An 18992-nucleotide genomic window follows, 5' to 3' on the forward strand; every position below is an offset into this window, starting at 1 on the left:
TCATTATTCATTTAATAATTTAATATTATAATATTTTTTATTAAAATTAATGTTATAATTATATTAGATTTGTTATTTAATAATCAATATAATTTGATTTCAATTGTACCTATTACAATTTACGACAAACAAAATTCAAAATTATATAAATAATAACAATTAACAATGAACGTTATTATAAAATTATGCATGGGACTTGAGATGGTTGAGGCATAAATTATAAAAATTTGTTTTTCATATTGATATCTGTACAATTATTTTTGAATTGCTTTGCTGACTATTGCTAAATCATGAGTTTCCAATTGAAAAAGCCAAGTGTAGTTTTAAAAAATCTCAGTGCTATTGTTGAGAAAAAAAAAGACAAAGAAGTTACTTCTACAAAATCATCGTTTTGTGAGGTATCTTCTCAAAAAGAAGAAAATAAAAAAGGACATAAGACGTAAGTGATGACTACAGTCAAAAATAATTTTATCAGCAAAAAGTATTTCTTAATCTTTTAAAGCTACTAAAAATGTTTTTAAATATATATTATGTAAAACTTACTAATAGTTGCAATTGTACTAACACAATTACACAAATGCAATACATTTATTTTCTTAACAGGAAACTTAAACTGTTTACTTATTGCATTATATAATGCGTTTATCATTTTGTCAAAAGTTGACAGGTACTGTTCTCTAGTACTCTACTGTCTCTACTCCATCACATGTTATAGCTTAAATGAGTAGATTTATTTTATTTTATTAAATATATCATATGTGTGTATATTAAATAACATATTTCTAATCTAATTTATGGGGCACCGTAGTCACTAACTAGTGCTGCTGTGTTTTAGAGAACCACATAGGTGACCACCTGACTTTTCAGTGACAAAGCCATGGCCCAATTATAGAAACACGTTTGTTTCAAAAATTTACTGTACTATACCATATAGTAACAAAGATAAATTCCCCGGACTTAAAGGTCTAAATGGTTGAAGGTTTGCAATAAAGATTTTAAAATGTATCAAATAAAAGTGTTGGTATTTAATTTAGTTAGTTCTAAAATTCCACATAATAGAACATGTTATAATTGACAATTCTTAAGTTGAATATTGTAAGCCTTTTACTATGAGTTATGAACTATGTATTTATAGATTCATTTTTTGTTTTATTTTAGTACATTTAAAAGTGATATTGATGATTTAACAATAACAGAATATATGACTTATGAACAACTTCAAAATACATTGATTAAAAACTGTAAGTATGATAACTTTACAAGAGTGTAATAAATAATAACCTACAACCTGCCTATTATTTTTTTGTACGGTATGTAAATTGATTGGAAAGTCAGTAGCAGTAATTCAGTATGCAGATATTGTAGTGGTTTTTTTCAATATAATATATAACTAATAGACATCTTTTACGATGGCATAAAACCATCATAACCCACTTAATTTTTTTTTTTTTATTTAAAAAAAACATTTTGTAGAGTTATTTATTTTTAATATAGAGAAAATATAATTTTGAATGAAAGAAAGAAACTTCTATACAGCATAATATTATGGTAAAATTGTATAGTTTTGGTAATTATAATGCTAGGTAATCCAAACCATCATAAAGAATAGATACACTAATTAATGAAATTCTATTTAATATTTGTTTTTACATTATTATTCAATATATCCAGTATACACTACTAATTATATCCAACTTAATTTTAACTGCATCGTGGTCTAAATCAAGTATAGTTTTATCTAAAAAAAAAACCTATAACTTAATTCTATATAAATTTTAATTGGCCTAAAAAATTTTAAAAGTACCTAAATAATAATATTAATTATACTCTGGTGAAGTTATTGATATAGTCGTTATTTATTATTATTTTTTTGATATGTTTTATTAATGTTAAAATTTTATCTATAATACAGCTGCGTAAATAAACATTAGGTAGTCTTAATTAATTTAATAAAATGAAATTTGCTATTCTTGAGTACGTAAAAATAGTATTTATTTTTCATAAAAATAAATAAAAGAAAACTTACATGAAATATCAAGAATTATGTGTTCTTTATAATCTATTGAATTAGCTAATTAGTAACCAATATTGTGAAAACCATACAATTTTATCATAATATTATGCAGTATTTTTTTGAGATGGAAGATTTTTTCGCTCATTCAAAATTTAACCAATTTCAAAATTGTTAAATTTCTTCATCTAATAAATAAATAAATACAAAATGGCTATTTTTTAAATTACAGCTACTGAATTTTCAATTAATTTACACACTGTATATACTGGGTATTACATTTATTTGTCATAATCATATTTTAATTCTTAGTTTTTAAATTCAATATTCTAGAGCAGAATGTATCATAAGAAATTCAATGAATAAAAATTAAATTCTAAGCATATAGTTAATAAGTATTTAAAATTTAAATACTATATATTTTAAAGAGTGCTCATTCAGATAAATTCAAAATGTTAAAAATATTGTTTTATAATAGTGTCATAGTCATATCATCTAAATATAACATTTCTAAATATTTCTTATAGTGTTACTATAAAATCTTTATTTATTTACAAAAAAAAATCATTACTTTTAAGTATAATATGATAAAATTAAATAACTTTACTTTATACATTTGTCATTTATTGAAATGAAGTTTTTCATTTCAAAATGTATATTCTCAAATTATTAAAAAAATATATTTTATAAGAAATAAGAATAATATGAAGTATCTATTAGTATCTTATTGAACTAGATTCAAATAAAAAAAAAAACATCTAATGATTTGTAAATTTATAATAAAAGTTAATTCTGTTTAATTATTTTAGCATCCCAAAAAACAATTGAAAAAAAAAGCTTAAATAAACCTTCTATAAAAAAATTGGAATCTCAAGATCCAAACAAAGTGAGTACCTATTCACATTTTTAAGAATTGTTTAATTACATATTTTATGTTATAAAATATGATTTTTATATCTTACATATAGGTATAATATTAATTTAATGCATAACTTGATCATTTGGGTATTAAATGTAACCATATGTTATTAGGTTTATTGATTTTTTTTATTTAGGTAAAATGTTTAAGAAATAGTTGTATATTTACTAAAATATTTTAGATGAAAATATCCTTTATTCACCTAATCAAATTTGTATTTTTTTTTCTTAGAAAGAAAATATAATTGATGAAACAATTGGATGTACTGTCAAAATTAATAAAAAGAGTTCATGCAACAAAGCGACTTTTATATCAGAAAAAAGTGAAATTGTATATGATACTCAAAAAACTGAAAAGAATAACAGTGGTATGGTTTTATACAGTATAAATAAATAGTTTTAACAGTAAGAGATACGAGTGTTACTAATAATTTTCTTATCTTGAAGACTTTAAATTTAAATGAAGGTTTAGGCCGTTTAGGGAGGTAAAAGGGTAAACATTTTATAAAAATGTAAAATATATTAAAAAATAGTTTTATAATAATGAGTGTTAGTTAATCACCGCATATTTGTGTAATATGTATTACTTATAAATTTCTATTTACATTTTTATAGATTCAAATATATCAAAAGAAATTTTATTTCACAATGAAAATATTAATGAACTTGATGTTACATCTATTAGTGTAAGAATTAAAAGTCTATTTAATTTACTTTACACAGTTGAGTCTTGTTAACTTGAAAAACTTCCTAACTAATATTTTTTTTTACCTTTTGTAGATATTTATAAGTTATGTTCAAGGTAATGAACTCCAAAAATACATGAGTTGAATTTATTATTCTTTCTTTCTGAGATTCAAGTTATAGAGACCCGACTGAAATATATTTGAGTTAAAAATATTTGAATAAATTATGGATAATTTGTTTCAGACTATTCCAAAACTAGAAGCTCATATAAAAAGTTTAGAAAAAATAGAATATGAAATGTTACAAAAAGTATTTAACATGTTTGTAAGTATACCAGAGAAGTTGGCCATTAACATCCCTGGTCTTCGAGATCCATCATCTTTACCTCACCTTAAAAAAGTTCGACAAAAAATAAAAAATAAATTAAAAGTTGCTAAAGCACAATTAAAAAATCAACAAAAAATTTCAGAAGTTAAAAATTCTTCAGTTTTAGATGATATTTTTGTTGCATCTGATAAGGATGAAAAATGTGTAAATATAATCTCAGAAAAATTTTTTGATGATATTCAACTAGTTCATGATAAGAATTTATGTTTTCCAATAAATTTAAATAAAAATTCTCAAATTAATCCATCACTGGCTGAAAATAAAGTTAAAAACTTACCATGCACCATAACATCATTAAAAAATAATTCAGAAGAAAATGATTACAAACCTGGAGTAAGTTCAACTTTGAACTGTCAGAAATCTACTACTAGTTCTCAGACAACTAATAAAAGTATGTAATTTTGTAATTATATTTTTAAATGAGTATTCTAAAAAAATAATTTTTTTTAGCAATACATGATTGTACATATCAACCAATTCAAACAGATTGTATAAATACCAGTAGTAACAAAAATCAATATTCAAATACAAACTCGTCCATGATGGAATTCACCAAAACTGACTATAATTTTTCTTGGGAACTTTTAGCAGTATTTAAAAAAACTTTTGGACTTCGGCATTTCCGTCCTAACCAATTTGAAGCTATTAATGCTGCTCTGCTTGGACATAATTGTTTCATTTTAATGCCAACTGGTGGTGGAAAATCATTATGTTATCAATTGCCTGCAGTTATATCAAAAGGTATAACTGTTGTGATATCACCATTAAAATCATTGATTATTGACCAGACTCAAAAATTAAAATCTTTAGATGTAAGTATTTGATAAATTATATTTAAGAAATTTTAGTTAAAAATAAATATGTGTATTTAATATAATCTAGAAACTTTTAAAAATATATAATATATTCAATTGCAATATTTAATATTTGTTTTTGAGATAATTATTTTATCAACAGATACCAGCGGCTCACTTATTAAGTGGTATCACACCCGATGAAGAAAATACAATTTTTTCTGAACTTTGGGGAGCTGATCCAGGTATTTATTAAATGATAATATAAATACTGTGATATATTTATTTTTTATAATTTATAAATTTAAGACATATTCATATTTTTATTTAAATAACTTTCTATAACTATTTATGAAGTATTATTCAGTGTAATTTTTAGATGGCTATTGTATAATATTATTTATAATTATTTAAAAATATTAATATTTTTGGTATTAATTTGCATTATTGTTATATTTTTAGTAGACCTTGCTCGAGGGTTCTGTTTCTGTCATTGTACAGTTTCCCTCCTCATAAATATTATTATCATATAAATATTCTCCATCATATTTATTCTATTTGCTTATTATACATATTTTGCTACAGATTATAGATTTTCTATTTTAATAATAAAAAAAAGTAAACCTTGTTTTGGTGTTTAAGGATTAAAATTGCTATATGTCACACCTGAAAAAGTTGCAGCAAGTAATAAATTAACACAAGTTCTAAACAATTTGCATTGTAGGAATTTACTAGCTCGAATAGTTATTGATGAAGCTCATTGTGTGTCACAGTGGGGTCATGATTTTAGGTTGGTATACATTCCATTCAAGTAATTTTATTATTACATATTATTATAAAATATGAATTCATGTTGAATATTAATTTACAGACCAGACTACAAGCGATTAGACGTATTTAAACAAAATTATCAAAATGTTCCAATAATGGTACTAACAGCTACAGCAACCCAACGTGTTCGTAAAGATGTTCTGCATCAGCTTAATATTGAAGAAACAAAATGGTATAACATTCATTTAATTACAATTTTAACTAAATTTCTGATAAATATATTTCAAGTCATAGTAAATCTTTTGAAGTAATGAAACCTTTATTATTTTTTTCTCTTTTATTACTATTTTTAAGTAACTCATTTATTTTTATTTAGTGACATAAATTGTAGTATTTTCTGAATATTTAGTTTAGTAAGACTAGTTCTGATAAATCGATTGGTTAGAGAAAATTTTATTTATTTGTTCTTTTGATATAAATTTTGTTACGCATCCAATGATAAAAAATTGAAATATCTATGCATTATGTTCTTAAAAGAAAATTATTTAATAATGCATGTATTATTAATGATGTATACAGTAATAGAAAAATATAGCCCTCCTTTTAACCTGTTATTTGTTGTGTGCATAAATCAATAACTTAAATTTATGTATATTAGTATATTGTATCAGTTTCTATCAGATTAATAAAAAACTAATAATTGGGTCCAGCGCCGAATTGGCAAGATATCGGCCTACAGAGTTTTAGAATTTCTAACGTTTGATTACAACTATAATTACTGTACAGTTTAAATAATTCAAAGCTATTATATTTTCTATCATTTACATAAAAAAAAAATATGACCAAACACTCAAAACTAGCTCATATTTTGAGCGGCCCACTGAAGCTCGCCAGACCAATCACAATTTTCGAAACATTTTCAATTTCTTATAAGTATTCAAAATGATTATTATAAAATTTGAAACGTTGCTCAGTATGAAATCTCTAAAGTCCTATCAGTCCATATATATGTCTGGCTGTAGAAAACACTAATTTTATACTGATAATATAATCAATCATACAAAAATCAAATATTGTTTAAAATATAACTAAACTAAAAATTGTATTTATTCTCATTTTTAAAATCTAAAATAGGTATATCATTTGATTCTTTAAAATGTCTCGAAAAAAAAATATTAAATGTTATATTATATAACAAGTTAATTGTTATGATCAAAATATGTATGATGATTATTTTATAAATTATATAAAAATACTTTTGTTTTAAGGTTTGTATCCAGTTTTAATCGACCTAATTTAATTTATGAGGTGATTCCTAAAAAAGGTAAAGCTTCATTATTAGAAATTGCCAATCTAATAAAATCAAAATTTGCACGCCAGTCTGGTATAATTTATTGTATGACTAAAAAAGAATGTGATAATACTGCTCTTTTTTTGTCTGGAGAAGGAATTAAGGCTGCAAGCTATCACGCTGGATTAACTGATAAAAAAAGAAATGACGTTCAAATGCAATGGACTTCTAATAAATCAAATGTAAAATATTTATATCCTATGATCTATATGTTACCAATGAGTTATACAGTTTTTAATGTTTTAAATTATCAATTTCAGGTAGTTTGTGCTACTATTGCTTTTGGCATGGGTATTGACAAACCAGATGTACGTTATGTTATACATTATTCATTACCACAATCTATTGAAGGTTATTATCAAGAATCAGGTAGAGCTGGACGAGATGGTGATACAGCATACTGTTTATTGTACTATAACTATTCTGATATGCATCGTATCAAAAAACTTATTGAAAGTATGAACAAATATTTTATTATTCTAAAATTTATTATTTTTTATAAATTATTAGCTACAATCCAATACATTTTGGTTAATGGTTATAAACATTAATATAACTTTTCCAATTCAATTAAGTCTTATACATATTTACTATTCACGCTTATAAATAGGTTTTTATGTATTTAAAAACTTAATAATACATTAAATAAAATATTTTCTAATAAAATATTATAAATTACCATTTATTAAAAAATAAATATAATTTGCTATGTTACTATATTAATGAATTAATTTTTTTTTTAGTTGGAGGTGGGGCTACTTATGAAACAAAAAAAGTACGTTTTCATAATCTTTGTAGAATTGTATCGTATTGTGAAAATAAAATGGATTGCCGTCGTGCTTTGCAACTTAACTACTTTGATGAACATTATGATAAAGCTCAGTGCATTGCTAATGAGACGACTACTTGTGACAATTGTCGAATAAAGGTATATTATTAAATATTATTGAAATTATTTTTCCAAGTCAAAATAGCTTATTTAGGTTTAATTAACAGTTAAGAGAAAATTTTGTAGATCTTTTTTCAAAAAGTAAATAAAATTATTAATATTAGGTAATATGTTCTCTTAAACAGCTAACAGATTGGTTTAAATTACTGTTAATGAATAAATTTATTAAGACATTTGTTACCAATGAATTTTAAATTCCCACCTAGTTATTTATTATTCAAAACAAGTTTTTTATTTTAGCATTCCATAAAGTTAATTGATGTTACGGAAGAAAGCATTAACCTAATAAAAGCCATTCAAGAAATCTGTGGTTCAAGTAATAATTTTACATTTACCCACTTTGTAGATATTTTCAAAGGGAAAAAAACTCAAAAAGTGGTATTGAATGGTAAAGTTTATAGTTATTTAACTATTTTATTTATCATTAGATTTGTAGAAATTATTTAAAAACATTTAAAAACAATTATAAAACAATTATTATAATATAGGTCATGAACATTCTAATATATTTGGTAAGGGTTTACACTGGGATAGACATGATATAGAACGATTAATACATAAACTAATACTTGAAAGTTATTTGAGTGAAGAAATGGTTGCATTTAAATCAGATATTATGAACGCGTATATTCGGATAGGCCCTAAAGCAGAAACACTCCTAGCCGGGCTTGTTAAGGTATAAACAAATTAGAAAATAAATAAAAATTATGAATAAATAGACATTTTAAAACTACATTAATTATGTTCATAGTTATCACTTGCATTTAGTCCAAAAACAAATTTGTTAGACAGTAAAATTGTAAGTGTTAAAGATAATACTATAAATCCAATTCTTGAAGAAATAAAAGAAAAATGCTACACAAATTTAATAGAAATATGCCGTGGCTTAGCTGAATCTTTAGGTATCAGTACAAATGCGGTTATGACTGTCCAAGTAAGTTTTAAAACAAATATCTTAACATGAAAATTAATTTATAAATTAATTTTTTTAATGTATGGGTTAAAATAAAATAAAATAATATTGTCAGATATTAAAGTATATAAGTAAAAGAGAACTACATAATATAATAATATTAAAATATTTAATACATTAATACTTCAGGCTATTCGTTCAATGTCACAATTAATGCCTGAAACTGAAGATGATATGCTGAAAATTGATGGCGTAACAAAATCAAATTTTGAAAAATTTGGTCAACCCCTTTTAGAAATTACACAACAAGCAGCTGCTGAAAAGTCAGGTATAAGGAACTTATATTTATATAGTCTCGAAAGATTAAAAAAAGTAATATACGTTTTCATCAATAATTGTATTTCAAAAATATATTTTACTATGAATAAAAATATAATTCACCATTAGTATTTAAGAATTCAATTTTCACAAATACAGTATTTTTAAAAATAAATCAATAAAATGTATGTTCTTTAAAATAGCAATTAAAAAAGATGAAGTGTATCCAGACAGCTTAAGCAATAATGAATATTGCCAAGATATTAATGTTGATTCTCCAAATTATGAAGAAATGGTCAACAAAATGATGGAGACTACATGTAACAGGGGAAGAAAACGAAAAACCACTTCTTCAATCAATAAAAGAACCAAGCGTTTTAAAAGGAGTAAAGGAAAAAAAAGGTAGGCAAGTGGATAATGCTCTGCTGCACTTTAGGTGTTGAGTGGGTTAGTTTATGGGTGTGTTAAATTTGAATTCAACGATGTATCATTGTAAATATAAACGATTCTGATCAAAGACGATTTCTCAGCCTATATTACCAAGTATATTTCGTGATATGTTTTTTTTATATAATTTTAATGGCATTTATTTTACTTTTAGTATTAACTATTAAGTAATAATAATTTTTCTTTGATTATGCAATATTTAATTCTAAATAAAAAAAAAAAACTGTAAAATCAATACATACATCGCTGCATTCGGAATCTAAAGGTAAATAACAATTTTTAAATGTACACATTAATTTTATTTAAATGTTTTATTAATTTAAACAATATACTTATGTAGGTATGTGAAATATAGCTTATTTTGTATACTGAGTAAACATATCATGCATGGATTTTTAAATTTTAAATTGAAAGCTTGAATTTAAAATTATTTCTCCAATTTATAGTATATTGACAGTGAGCCTTGTCTAGACCTAAGATACATTTATTAAAAACACGATATTATGTTTATAATTTTCCTTCATAAGCAGTAATATAAATTAATCCAATTTTTAATAAAATCAATATAATTTTCTTTCAGGAAAAATAATAATTCCAAAGGAACATCAACTTCAACAATGGCAAAAATACGTAGTGCTGCGATTAAACTGAGTGCTAAGTTACGTCCTACTAAGAAACCAGGATTTTTACCAGTGCCAAAACAGACTTCTACATAATTCATAGTTGAAAATGAATATATCATTTTTATACTCTATATTGGCAGATGTTTTTTTGTTCAATATCAAGAAAGTACAGTACTTCTGTTGTGAGTTTGGCAGGAGTGTGTCCGGTGTGTGTACATGTGACAGACATGGATGGAAAGGTGAACGGCTATCATATGGATCTCATTGAAGTATTATTTATTTAAATGTAATAAAGGTGTTTTCGACCATAAAATTTGTGTTATACTTCTCCTTACAACGTTTTGACCTTAAAAGACTTGTGCTAGGGCAATGGTTTTCAACCTTTTTGGATCCACAGCTCCTTTTGATTTTGAAATTCATGTATACCGCTTTATTAAAACAATTTTTAACAATTATATTTTGTTTCTACTGCAAACGCAACTTTCTTGATAATAACTAACGGCGCTCCTGGGTCTAGTTCACAGGTTGAAAACCACTATGCTATGCTAAGGTAAGTCAAGTAGATAAGGTCTTAAAAAAGAAATAAATGTAATACAATAAATATATGCCATTGTACCTCATCATACGTTGACAGTGTCAACCAAATATTTTGGATGTGAGTCATTAACATTGAGTGTACGAGGGCAAGACATTAAAGGTTGTAGCATATATTACTCAGTATGAATGATATATGTTTAAGTGGTCAATCCCAATAAATATTATATAAATATTAGGTCTTATGTCGTTTAAACAGCTATACATTTTTGAATAAACAAAAATAATTCATCATCAAAAGACAATATCAATACTACGTATTTGACTCAGTTGTAACATGCGTAATTAGCATTTACCTTATTGTATATCATATATATTATTTATATTACAATTGTGTATTATTAGTTTTGATATTAATGTGAATGAATTCAATAATTATCAAAATAAAAAGTATGAAAATAATCTAGGGATATTTTAAATATTTGTAACTCACTTTAAATTAAAACATCAATAAAGGGTTATAAAATGGTGCTCTAGATCAGTGTTTCCAAACTTCTTTTACTCGCGGAACTTTTGCAGGAGCTTGAACGTTTTGTGGAACCCCCATATAATTTTTGGAGCTGTTCTATGTTAGAATCATAATTTAAATCAAAAATATTATTAATTAATTTATATTTTCCCAAATTTCTCACGGAACCCTTAGGTTCCGCAGAATACCAGTTGGGAAACACTGCTGTAGATAATAGTCTCAAGTATCTTTAAGTTTTATAATAAGTCAATTATTTCCAATATTAAACCTAAAAATACAAAATTTGTTTTGCTAAATATAAATTTGCAAGGTACTATGTAAAAAAAGCGTGTTGAGATCATCTTAATAATATTAGATCTTCTATCAAAATGTGTGAAATTTGAAAATGAACACACAAATATTTAACTTAAAAAAAAAATCAGGTTAACTGTAGATAATTGTACTAATACAAAAGATATTTGTATGATCACAATATATTTATTTCATAAAAACTGTCTTTATAAAAGTCATGAGTTTAAGACAAATTGTACATTTTTTTTTTGCCTTAACACGATTTATAAATATTATTTATTGAAAACTCTTATAGTATAATTATATCATAAATCATAATCATATTTTTTAAGTACTATAAAATATTTAATGTAAATTTTCTAAAATAGGTGAACATATAAGTATAGGAACAGTGGACAGTGGACGTAAATAATATTAACATCTAATATCTTGTAGCTTGTAGTATATAGTGTAAATGATACTATAAACATAAACTATTAAAATAATGTTTACATAGTGTATAAAATAGTCTAAAAAATTGAATTACATGGATTCTGTTAATTATTATACAATATATTAAGTTAAAGTATTGGTATATAAAAACCGATGTATAAAGTCTTGACCTCTATAAATATCTGATATTTCATCATTATGTACACATAATGAACTTGGATGATAATTTTTAATCAAATATTTAACTTTTATAAAATATTATAGTTATGCCAACTTTTCTCCGAGTTTCCTAAAAATCTTATTAATTTATTTTAATAATAACTATAGTATTAACAATATACAAATGTCTCTACAATTCATATTTTTTATCTATAGTTACACAAAATAAATGTTTAATAAGGCACATATTATAAAAATAAAACAAGTTTGAGCAATGCTAATTTTGTAACAAAGGTTTTTTTTAAACTTAACATGTTAAATTAAAGAGCCATATATTAAATAAAAAAAAAACCTTAATTTGATACAACTATTTATCAAAATTAATAAACATAATTAGAAATTTAAATAAGTTTCCAGTCATAATAAGCTGATGAAATTAATAATGTTATTAAAAATATTTAGTGTACTTAAATTACTATTTACTTATATATCAAATGTAAAAATTGGAATATTATTTCCTTGATAAATAAAAATTAGAAAAAATTATACAATTTAACAAGGCTAAACATTAGCTTTAATTTTTTCCATAAATTTTAACTTAATTCATTATTTATAAAATGTGCTAAAAAATTAAGTTTTCTAGAATGAATAAAGTAATATAAACTTTGAAAAAAGAATTTCTTGACTTCTCATTTTATTAAGTTTGAATTAACTTGAACATCAATGCAATTAGTGGTAAATACACATTGATTCATTAAATAATTTTAAATAAATTTGTGTTTTTTCAAAGCATAATTTATAATATGAAATAAAAAATAAAAATTGTATTTAAGTAACAGTAAACTTTATATTTTCCTTTAAGATAATAGTTTATTGTCATTACATTTTACTGGCGATAAACACCAGTAAGCACCCACCTACAATTTAAGTATCGAACACTCAAAGAGTTAGTTTTTGCTACCATGAATAAAATAGCAAATTATTTTTCAACATGAAAAGTTAGGAAATTCAATATATTTTTCCTAAAATAAGAGATTTTAAAATAGTTATTATACTAACTTAACTTAAACTAATTAAAATAAAATAGTATTGTGTTCATATTTGTAATTAAAATGAATAACAAAAAATAATTTCATAAAAATTCTGATTCGCGTTTGACACTATCTAATTCTATAGTTAGAATCCAGGTATTTATAATATCATTAAAAATATTGTCAAGTAAATTTGATTAATTTAAAATATAAATTGTTTGCTGTTTATAAAATATCACTATGACCTAAAGAATTTAGTATATAAATAATATACCTTTTTTATCTGTGTAAATAGTTGGTTGTGTTAATAAATTACACAATAGTTAACAATAAACTTAAGACGACGGAGTAAAAAAAGTTTCCTAAAAATAATTGTCAATTTCAGATTTTTTTGTTAACAGCCATATATGTACTTTCCATTTTAAATCAAATGGGCAATTTTTAATGGCACCCACAACTTTTAACTATCATGTTTTTATACTTTTTTAATATAACATTGTTATCTTCCAAAAAAAATAGTACTGCCTGTTGAGCCATTTTTGTTGGAGCACAGCATGGTTTAGGGACTTGTAGAGGACTCATCAAATGCACTAATGTCTGAACAATTGCATGGTTAGTGGCATTCATGTGAGCATTGAGTGGGAAATTACACTCGCCTGTGCAATAAAATGCACCATAACCATCTGGCGCTATTATCCAATCCTGAAAAAAATGTATCAAGGATCAGCAATTTGAGGCCCACAGTTTGAATCCATTCTACAGACAAGAAATAAATGACTACAAAAATATTTTACTTTAGTGCTATTTTTTTTTTTTTTTTTTGTAGACCCAGGATAACTTGTTAAGCATAAAAAAAATGGTAACAGACCATGAAACATTTTTTTCTTAAATCATTTAAACTCTCTTAGGAACTAATTGTTAACCCCAAATCTGATACCTCAAAATCAAATGTAATGCAGTCATGATATTATGTGAAATGATACATTACATTTAAATTTTAATACAATATAATTCTCATACTTTAATACTTCAACATTTTAAATCTAAAACAATAAACTTTACCTGCCATTCCAGATCTCTGAAGCTCACATATAAGGTTTGTATTTGACAACTTCTAGATTGAAATCCATCTGCTATGTCTGAAATAAAAATTAGTATTTATAATATTATTGTTTCCAGTGTTATATATATAAATATTAAATATTAATCATATAGTTTATATGAAATAATTATGATCAAAAAAAAAAATATTGTTCAATTACTATTTATATATTGCATAATTACGTGGTTTACTAAAAAAGATTATTTTCTACTTAAAACAATTATTTGAATTAAAAAAAAGCATTTTAAACAGAACTTGATTTTCTCATATGAAAAAGAAGATTTAGGGTGGATTGCATAAATGTTCTCTAACAACTAACAGATCTGTAAGTAAGTTAACGGATCTGTAAATAAAATTAGGTGTTGCTTAAGAAAGTTACTGGCTCTGTAAATTATCAGCTGATAATATCAGCCGGTAGACACCGGACCCGTAAACTGCAGATCCGATTTGGACTCTGTAACTAGTTAGTAGTTACAGATCGGTTAATAGTATTATAATAAGAAAACATGTTTTATTATTAATATTAAATGCATATTTTATTTTAACTAAATTAGTTTTTGTGATTATTAAAAAATAAAAATGAATACACCTAGGCACAATTATTTTTAATTTGGTTTTATCGACAAAAAAAAAGGTTTAATTTATTTGGTAACCACGGTTATTAATAATTTAATATTTCTTTATGCACTCTAGAAAGTTTATACATTCATTAAAAACCTTATAGGAAGGTAACAAATTTACATCCCAATTATCATCCATGTTTTTTGTTTACATTTTGAAACAATTCAAAAAAATTAAATTAATTCATTTTTAAAATTATCTTGTGTTTAATTAATCATTAAAAAATATACCAATAATTATTTGGAGCTTTTATACTTACGTATAAGTTTATTTCCTAAAAAAAAAAAACTAAAATACCATATTTATATGTATATAATAATAATAAAACCAATAATTTTGCAGAGCTCCCTCACTTTACACAAATTAATAGATTTAATAACATAATTTATTTTACTTATAAGCCAGGTTACACAAACTATCACTACTATCACTAAATATTTAATTAATGTATAGTGAGCTGATGGTTTATTAAACATAATTTAATGGCCCATTGATTGGTTAATCACATTATATTGAACCATTAAATTAATACATTTTTCACGCAACCCATTATAATATTAAACTACATCCTATTCAAATTAAGAACTATACTTGACAGCAACTAGTTTTTGTTGAAAAACTGTCACTATGTCAAGATTTACCCTATTTGTCACCCAATCTAGTCAACTATTTGAACATTATCTGTATAGTAATACCAAGCATTTACGCAGTTGACAGCTGAGTACTACTCTTAACTTGATTAGATTATAGTACAATAATAACAATTGAGTTGTAGACGATCAGAATAAATAAATCTTTATATGAATCTTGCTTACTTTGAAATGGGTTTGAATTGTAACTACTTTCAATAGTTTTCCTTCTTCTTCGTCTATAATGTTTTTGAAGAGAAGGACCACCAACTATATTACCTCCATTTCTGGACTTCAAATAAACAGCCATAAAAGGTTTTTTTGCTTCAGATAGTTGATGTTTATCAGCCCAAGTCACCATACCAATTTCTTCAGGTTTGATTTCATGATCTAATAAGCATATTAAACAATGAAAATTAAAATAAATACATTTTTTTATCAGTTTTTTAAGAATTTACTGTAGTAAATTTATTCAATTTTTAAAATAATAGTAATTCTATACTTTGATTCATACAAGAATAACCAAAGATAGCAATGTTATTTATTAAACATTTCTAGAATTATTATATAAATATAATAGTTATATGGGTGAAAATAAATGTGAAACTAATTAGATACAAGTCATGTAACTTAATAGTTTGTTAAAAATATATACTTAGCCCTACCTGAATAAGCTATAATAAACATATAAAGTTATTTTTTCTTTCATCATAAATTTATATTATAATTTTGTTAACAATAAATTATAGTAAATTAAAAATAATTATATATTACTATTGAATCTGGTTAAAATGAATTAATATAACTACAGATCTTTTGAAAATATATAATCTAAACAGAAATTTTCTTTTCCCATTTATTGCTTTATTCATTTTTTTTTTTTAATTCAAGAATAAAATATTAATAGGTACTTCAGTGTTTTTATCTGATTCTAATATGGACAAATCAACATTCATTACATAATTAAAAAAATTATCTAAAACAATTTTGTAAGTTTTAACATATTTTACCTTCATTGTCATGAGAATGTACAGAAACATATAATCCTCTATTAGGGTATAAGTAATGAGTCCATGAAACTAAAGCTCCAGTTGCATTAAACCGAAGCCATCCATCATAATCTGTTGTTGTATTTTGTGTATCCACAAATTCTAATTCTTTTTCTCTATTAAATAATTTGTAATAAGAATAAATAAACAAATAAAATGTTTTAACAATAATTTACTTACCCATTTTTTGTAATTAATACTTGATACAATGTTACCGAATACTTTTTAACACTACTTAAAGTTCCAGATTGGTACAAATGAACTTCAGCTGAAGTAATCATATGAGTTTCTTCAGGTGGTACATCATTTAATTCAAATAAAATCCGTTTACCATGTTCATGTCGAACATTACTAACTGGAGCTAAAAATAAATTAAACATATAAGTAATATTTAACTGTAACAAAATTATACTTCATTTATAACAACATAAATAATATTAAATCAGACAAGCAAAAATAAATGTATTTATTTATTGTTATTTACATAAGCTTTGTTTGATAGTTAGCCATATAATTTTATTGGTAACTCTTGACAGAAAGTTGTATTAATGATGGGATTGAAATTCATAAGAAGCAAAAATAAAATATGAATATTAATATATTCTCAATGGCATATTTTGAAACCTGGGGCCTCAAATATACATACTAAGTGGGAAGGGAAATAATCCTTGTATCAAGATATTAAAATAAAAAAACTAAGCGATTAATTTTTTTAATATGTTTGATTGAAAAGTTCATTTTTAAATGAATCTATAAATAGTTAAAAACAAATATTATTACAATTCATTTTTTTCTTTTAATTAGCTTCTTAACTTTTATTTTCACTATTTAATGGGTAATTAAATTGTTGTGTTTAAAGAGGACTCCGTCAACTATAGCTCCCGAGGCCATTAAGTTCAAGCTACACCGCCGTGCATTCTGGTTACTTATATATACATAACCATTGATTATAAATACTAGTATTTACTTAACTTAAGAGTGCTTTACATAAAACAAACTAAGCCACCAATAATGGGAATAAATAATTTTAAATAGTTAATGATTATCATTATGTTCAGATTATCAGCACTTACAATGATTTGATAGGTATAATGTGACAATGACATCACTGTCTTGTACGGTACGATCATCGTATTGACCAATATCCGAAACACTTCTTGTTTTTCTGTCATGTAAACCATCTTGTTGTATAGATCTGTAGACGTCAAACAAAAACTGTGGTGCCGAACCGTCAAGGTTCTTTGGAGATTTTCGTGGTATTTTCGGCACACCAAACATGGTCAGTATCTCTTGTTCAACTTCGTTTCGCTCCTCAACCGACATGAGATCTTGCTTAACTGTCTGGACACCATTGTCCATGTACACACCAGTCGGTGATCCAGCGGAGACCATACCGTACGCCAATAGGTGGTACAGTACGGCAAACGTTAACAAACATTTTTGTTCGTACATTTTGTTGTTATTGTTATTTATGAATTATTATCAAGTCATGAAACTAGATGATCATAATAAAGTACGAAACGCGAACACTGGAAAAATCGAACGACGATCCGGACTCGATCCGATTAGCCCACGGCCGATCGTGGAATGTGTGTGAAAGATAGCTCCGGCGTAGTTAGCTCCTATACCATTGATAAGAAATTGGTTGATACCAGTTATATTTAGTTGCATTAACTCAATTTATAAGGGGCAATTAGCAGACATTTTTTTAAACAAATATGATTATGACATGAGCATAAACTATAATACAACTTAATGACATATTACTTATTAGTGAAGTTTGTAAGTTAAATAATTTTTTAACTGTCACATAGGTTAATTTAAAAACATTAAGCACGTTCATTCACTGTTAAATTAATATAAATGTTAAAATGTGTATTATTTATTAAGGGGATTTGATCTCATCTGTTTTGTCATATTTTATATCTACAACAATTGTACCAACTATATTACTCATCGGATACAACTTCTGAGTTCTGAAAACATATTATTTGTATTTGTAATGAAGTTTACTTGAATACATTTCTTCATTTTTCACATTTTAAATTTCGAAATCTTAGACTATTCAGTAATAGATTTGATTTTAAAACATTAAAAATTTTACAATGTTTATAATATTGATGTTAAAAAATGTTGGTACTTGTTTGTTATCGCTCCGCCAGTATGCCGCATAAAATTTATCGCCCCGCCAATTAAATAAAATAAACAAAATAATGAATAAATATAAAATATGTATGTATTATTAATAATAAAAAATTTAAAAATAAATGAATAAATATATGTTTATAAATTTAAAAAATATGTATAAATGCATTAGTAAATAAATAATATAATAATAATTATAGTGGAGGCCAGAACTCGGATATCTTTTAAAATGGTTTTAAATGCGTCTTGTTTTCCGAGACGTGTTCTCCACATTAATTCTGCTAAATATGATTCCAAAAAA

General features: G+C 24.5%; 2 protein-coding genes across 2 annotated transcripts; one reads left to right on the forward strand and one right to left on the reverse strand.

Annotated features, from left to right (window-relative positions):
• The first annotated feature begins 10 nt into the window (after positions 1–10).
• On the forward strand, positions 11–10482 carry LOC132924351 (recQ-like DNA helicase Blm). Its single transcript, XM_060988599.1, has 19 exons — positions 11–439; positions 1159–1241; positions 2821–2897; positions 3162–3297; positions 3545–3615; positions 3860–4394; positions 4454–4815; positions 4961–5042; positions 5440–5587; positions 5669–5800; positions 6837–7101; positions 7180–7375; positions 7663–7847; positions 8109–8256; positions 8357–8544; positions 8620–8802; positions 8971–9109; positions 9303–9501; positions 10127–10482. The coding sequence occupies exons 1-19, from the start codon at positions 291–293 to the stop codon at positions 10260–10262; spliced, it is 3414 nt and encodes a 1137-aa protein (XP_060844582.1). The 5' UTR covers positions 11–290; the 3' UTR covers positions 10263–10482.
• Positions 10483–11689: 1207 nt separating this feature from the next.
• On the reverse strand, positions 11690–18156 carry LOC132924195 (protein 60A). The gene is made up of 6 exons (XM_060988359.1): positions 17620–18156; positions 16727–16907; positions 16508–16662; positions 15684–15887; positions 14208–14284; positions 11690–13847 (listed from the first exon to the last, which is right to left on the reverse strand). Exons 1-6 carry the CDS (start codon positions 17996–17998, stop codon positions 13587–13589), a joined length of 1257 nt encoding a protein of 418 aa, XP_060844342.1. The 5' UTR covers positions 17999–18156; the 3' UTR covers positions 11690–13586.
• Positions 18157–18992: the final 836 nt, after the last annotated feature.

Source organism: Rhopalosiphum padi, chromosome 3 (genome assembly GCF_020882245.1).
Source record: "Rhopalosiphum padi isolate XX-2018 chromosome 3, ASM2088224v1, whole genome shotgun sequence".
Classification (NCBI taxonomy): Eukaryota; Metazoa; Arthropoda; class Insecta; order Hemiptera; family Aphididae; genus Rhopalosiphum; species Rhopalosiphum padi.

Bases quoted from the DNA above. Each gene is read 5' to 3' on its own strand.
- LOC132924351 (XM_060988599.1), top strand. From the start codon at position 291: ATGAGTTTCCAATTGAAAAAGCCAAGTGTAGTTTTAAAAAATCTCAGT. The intron at 3,616-3,859 runs GTAAGAATTAAA...AATTTGTTTCAG, and splicing joins TTGATGTTACATCTATTAGT to ACTATTCCAAAACTAGAAGC. The intron at 5,043-5,439 runs GTATTTATTAAA...TTGGTGTTTAAG, and splicing joins ACTTTGGGGAGCTGATCCAG to GATTAAAATTGCTATATGTC.
- LOC132924195 (XM_060988359.1), bottom strand. From the start codon at position 17,998: ATGTACGAACAAAAATGTTTGTTAACGTTTGCCGTACTGTACCACCTA. The intron at 16,663-16,726 runs GTAAGTAAATTA...ATTATTTAATAG, and splicing joins GTATTAATTACAAAAAATGG to AGAAAAAGAATTAGAATTTG. The intron at 14,285-15,683 runs GTAAGCAAGATT...TTTTTATTTCAG, and splicing joins CAATTCAAACCCATTTCAAA to ACATAGCAGATGGATTTCAA.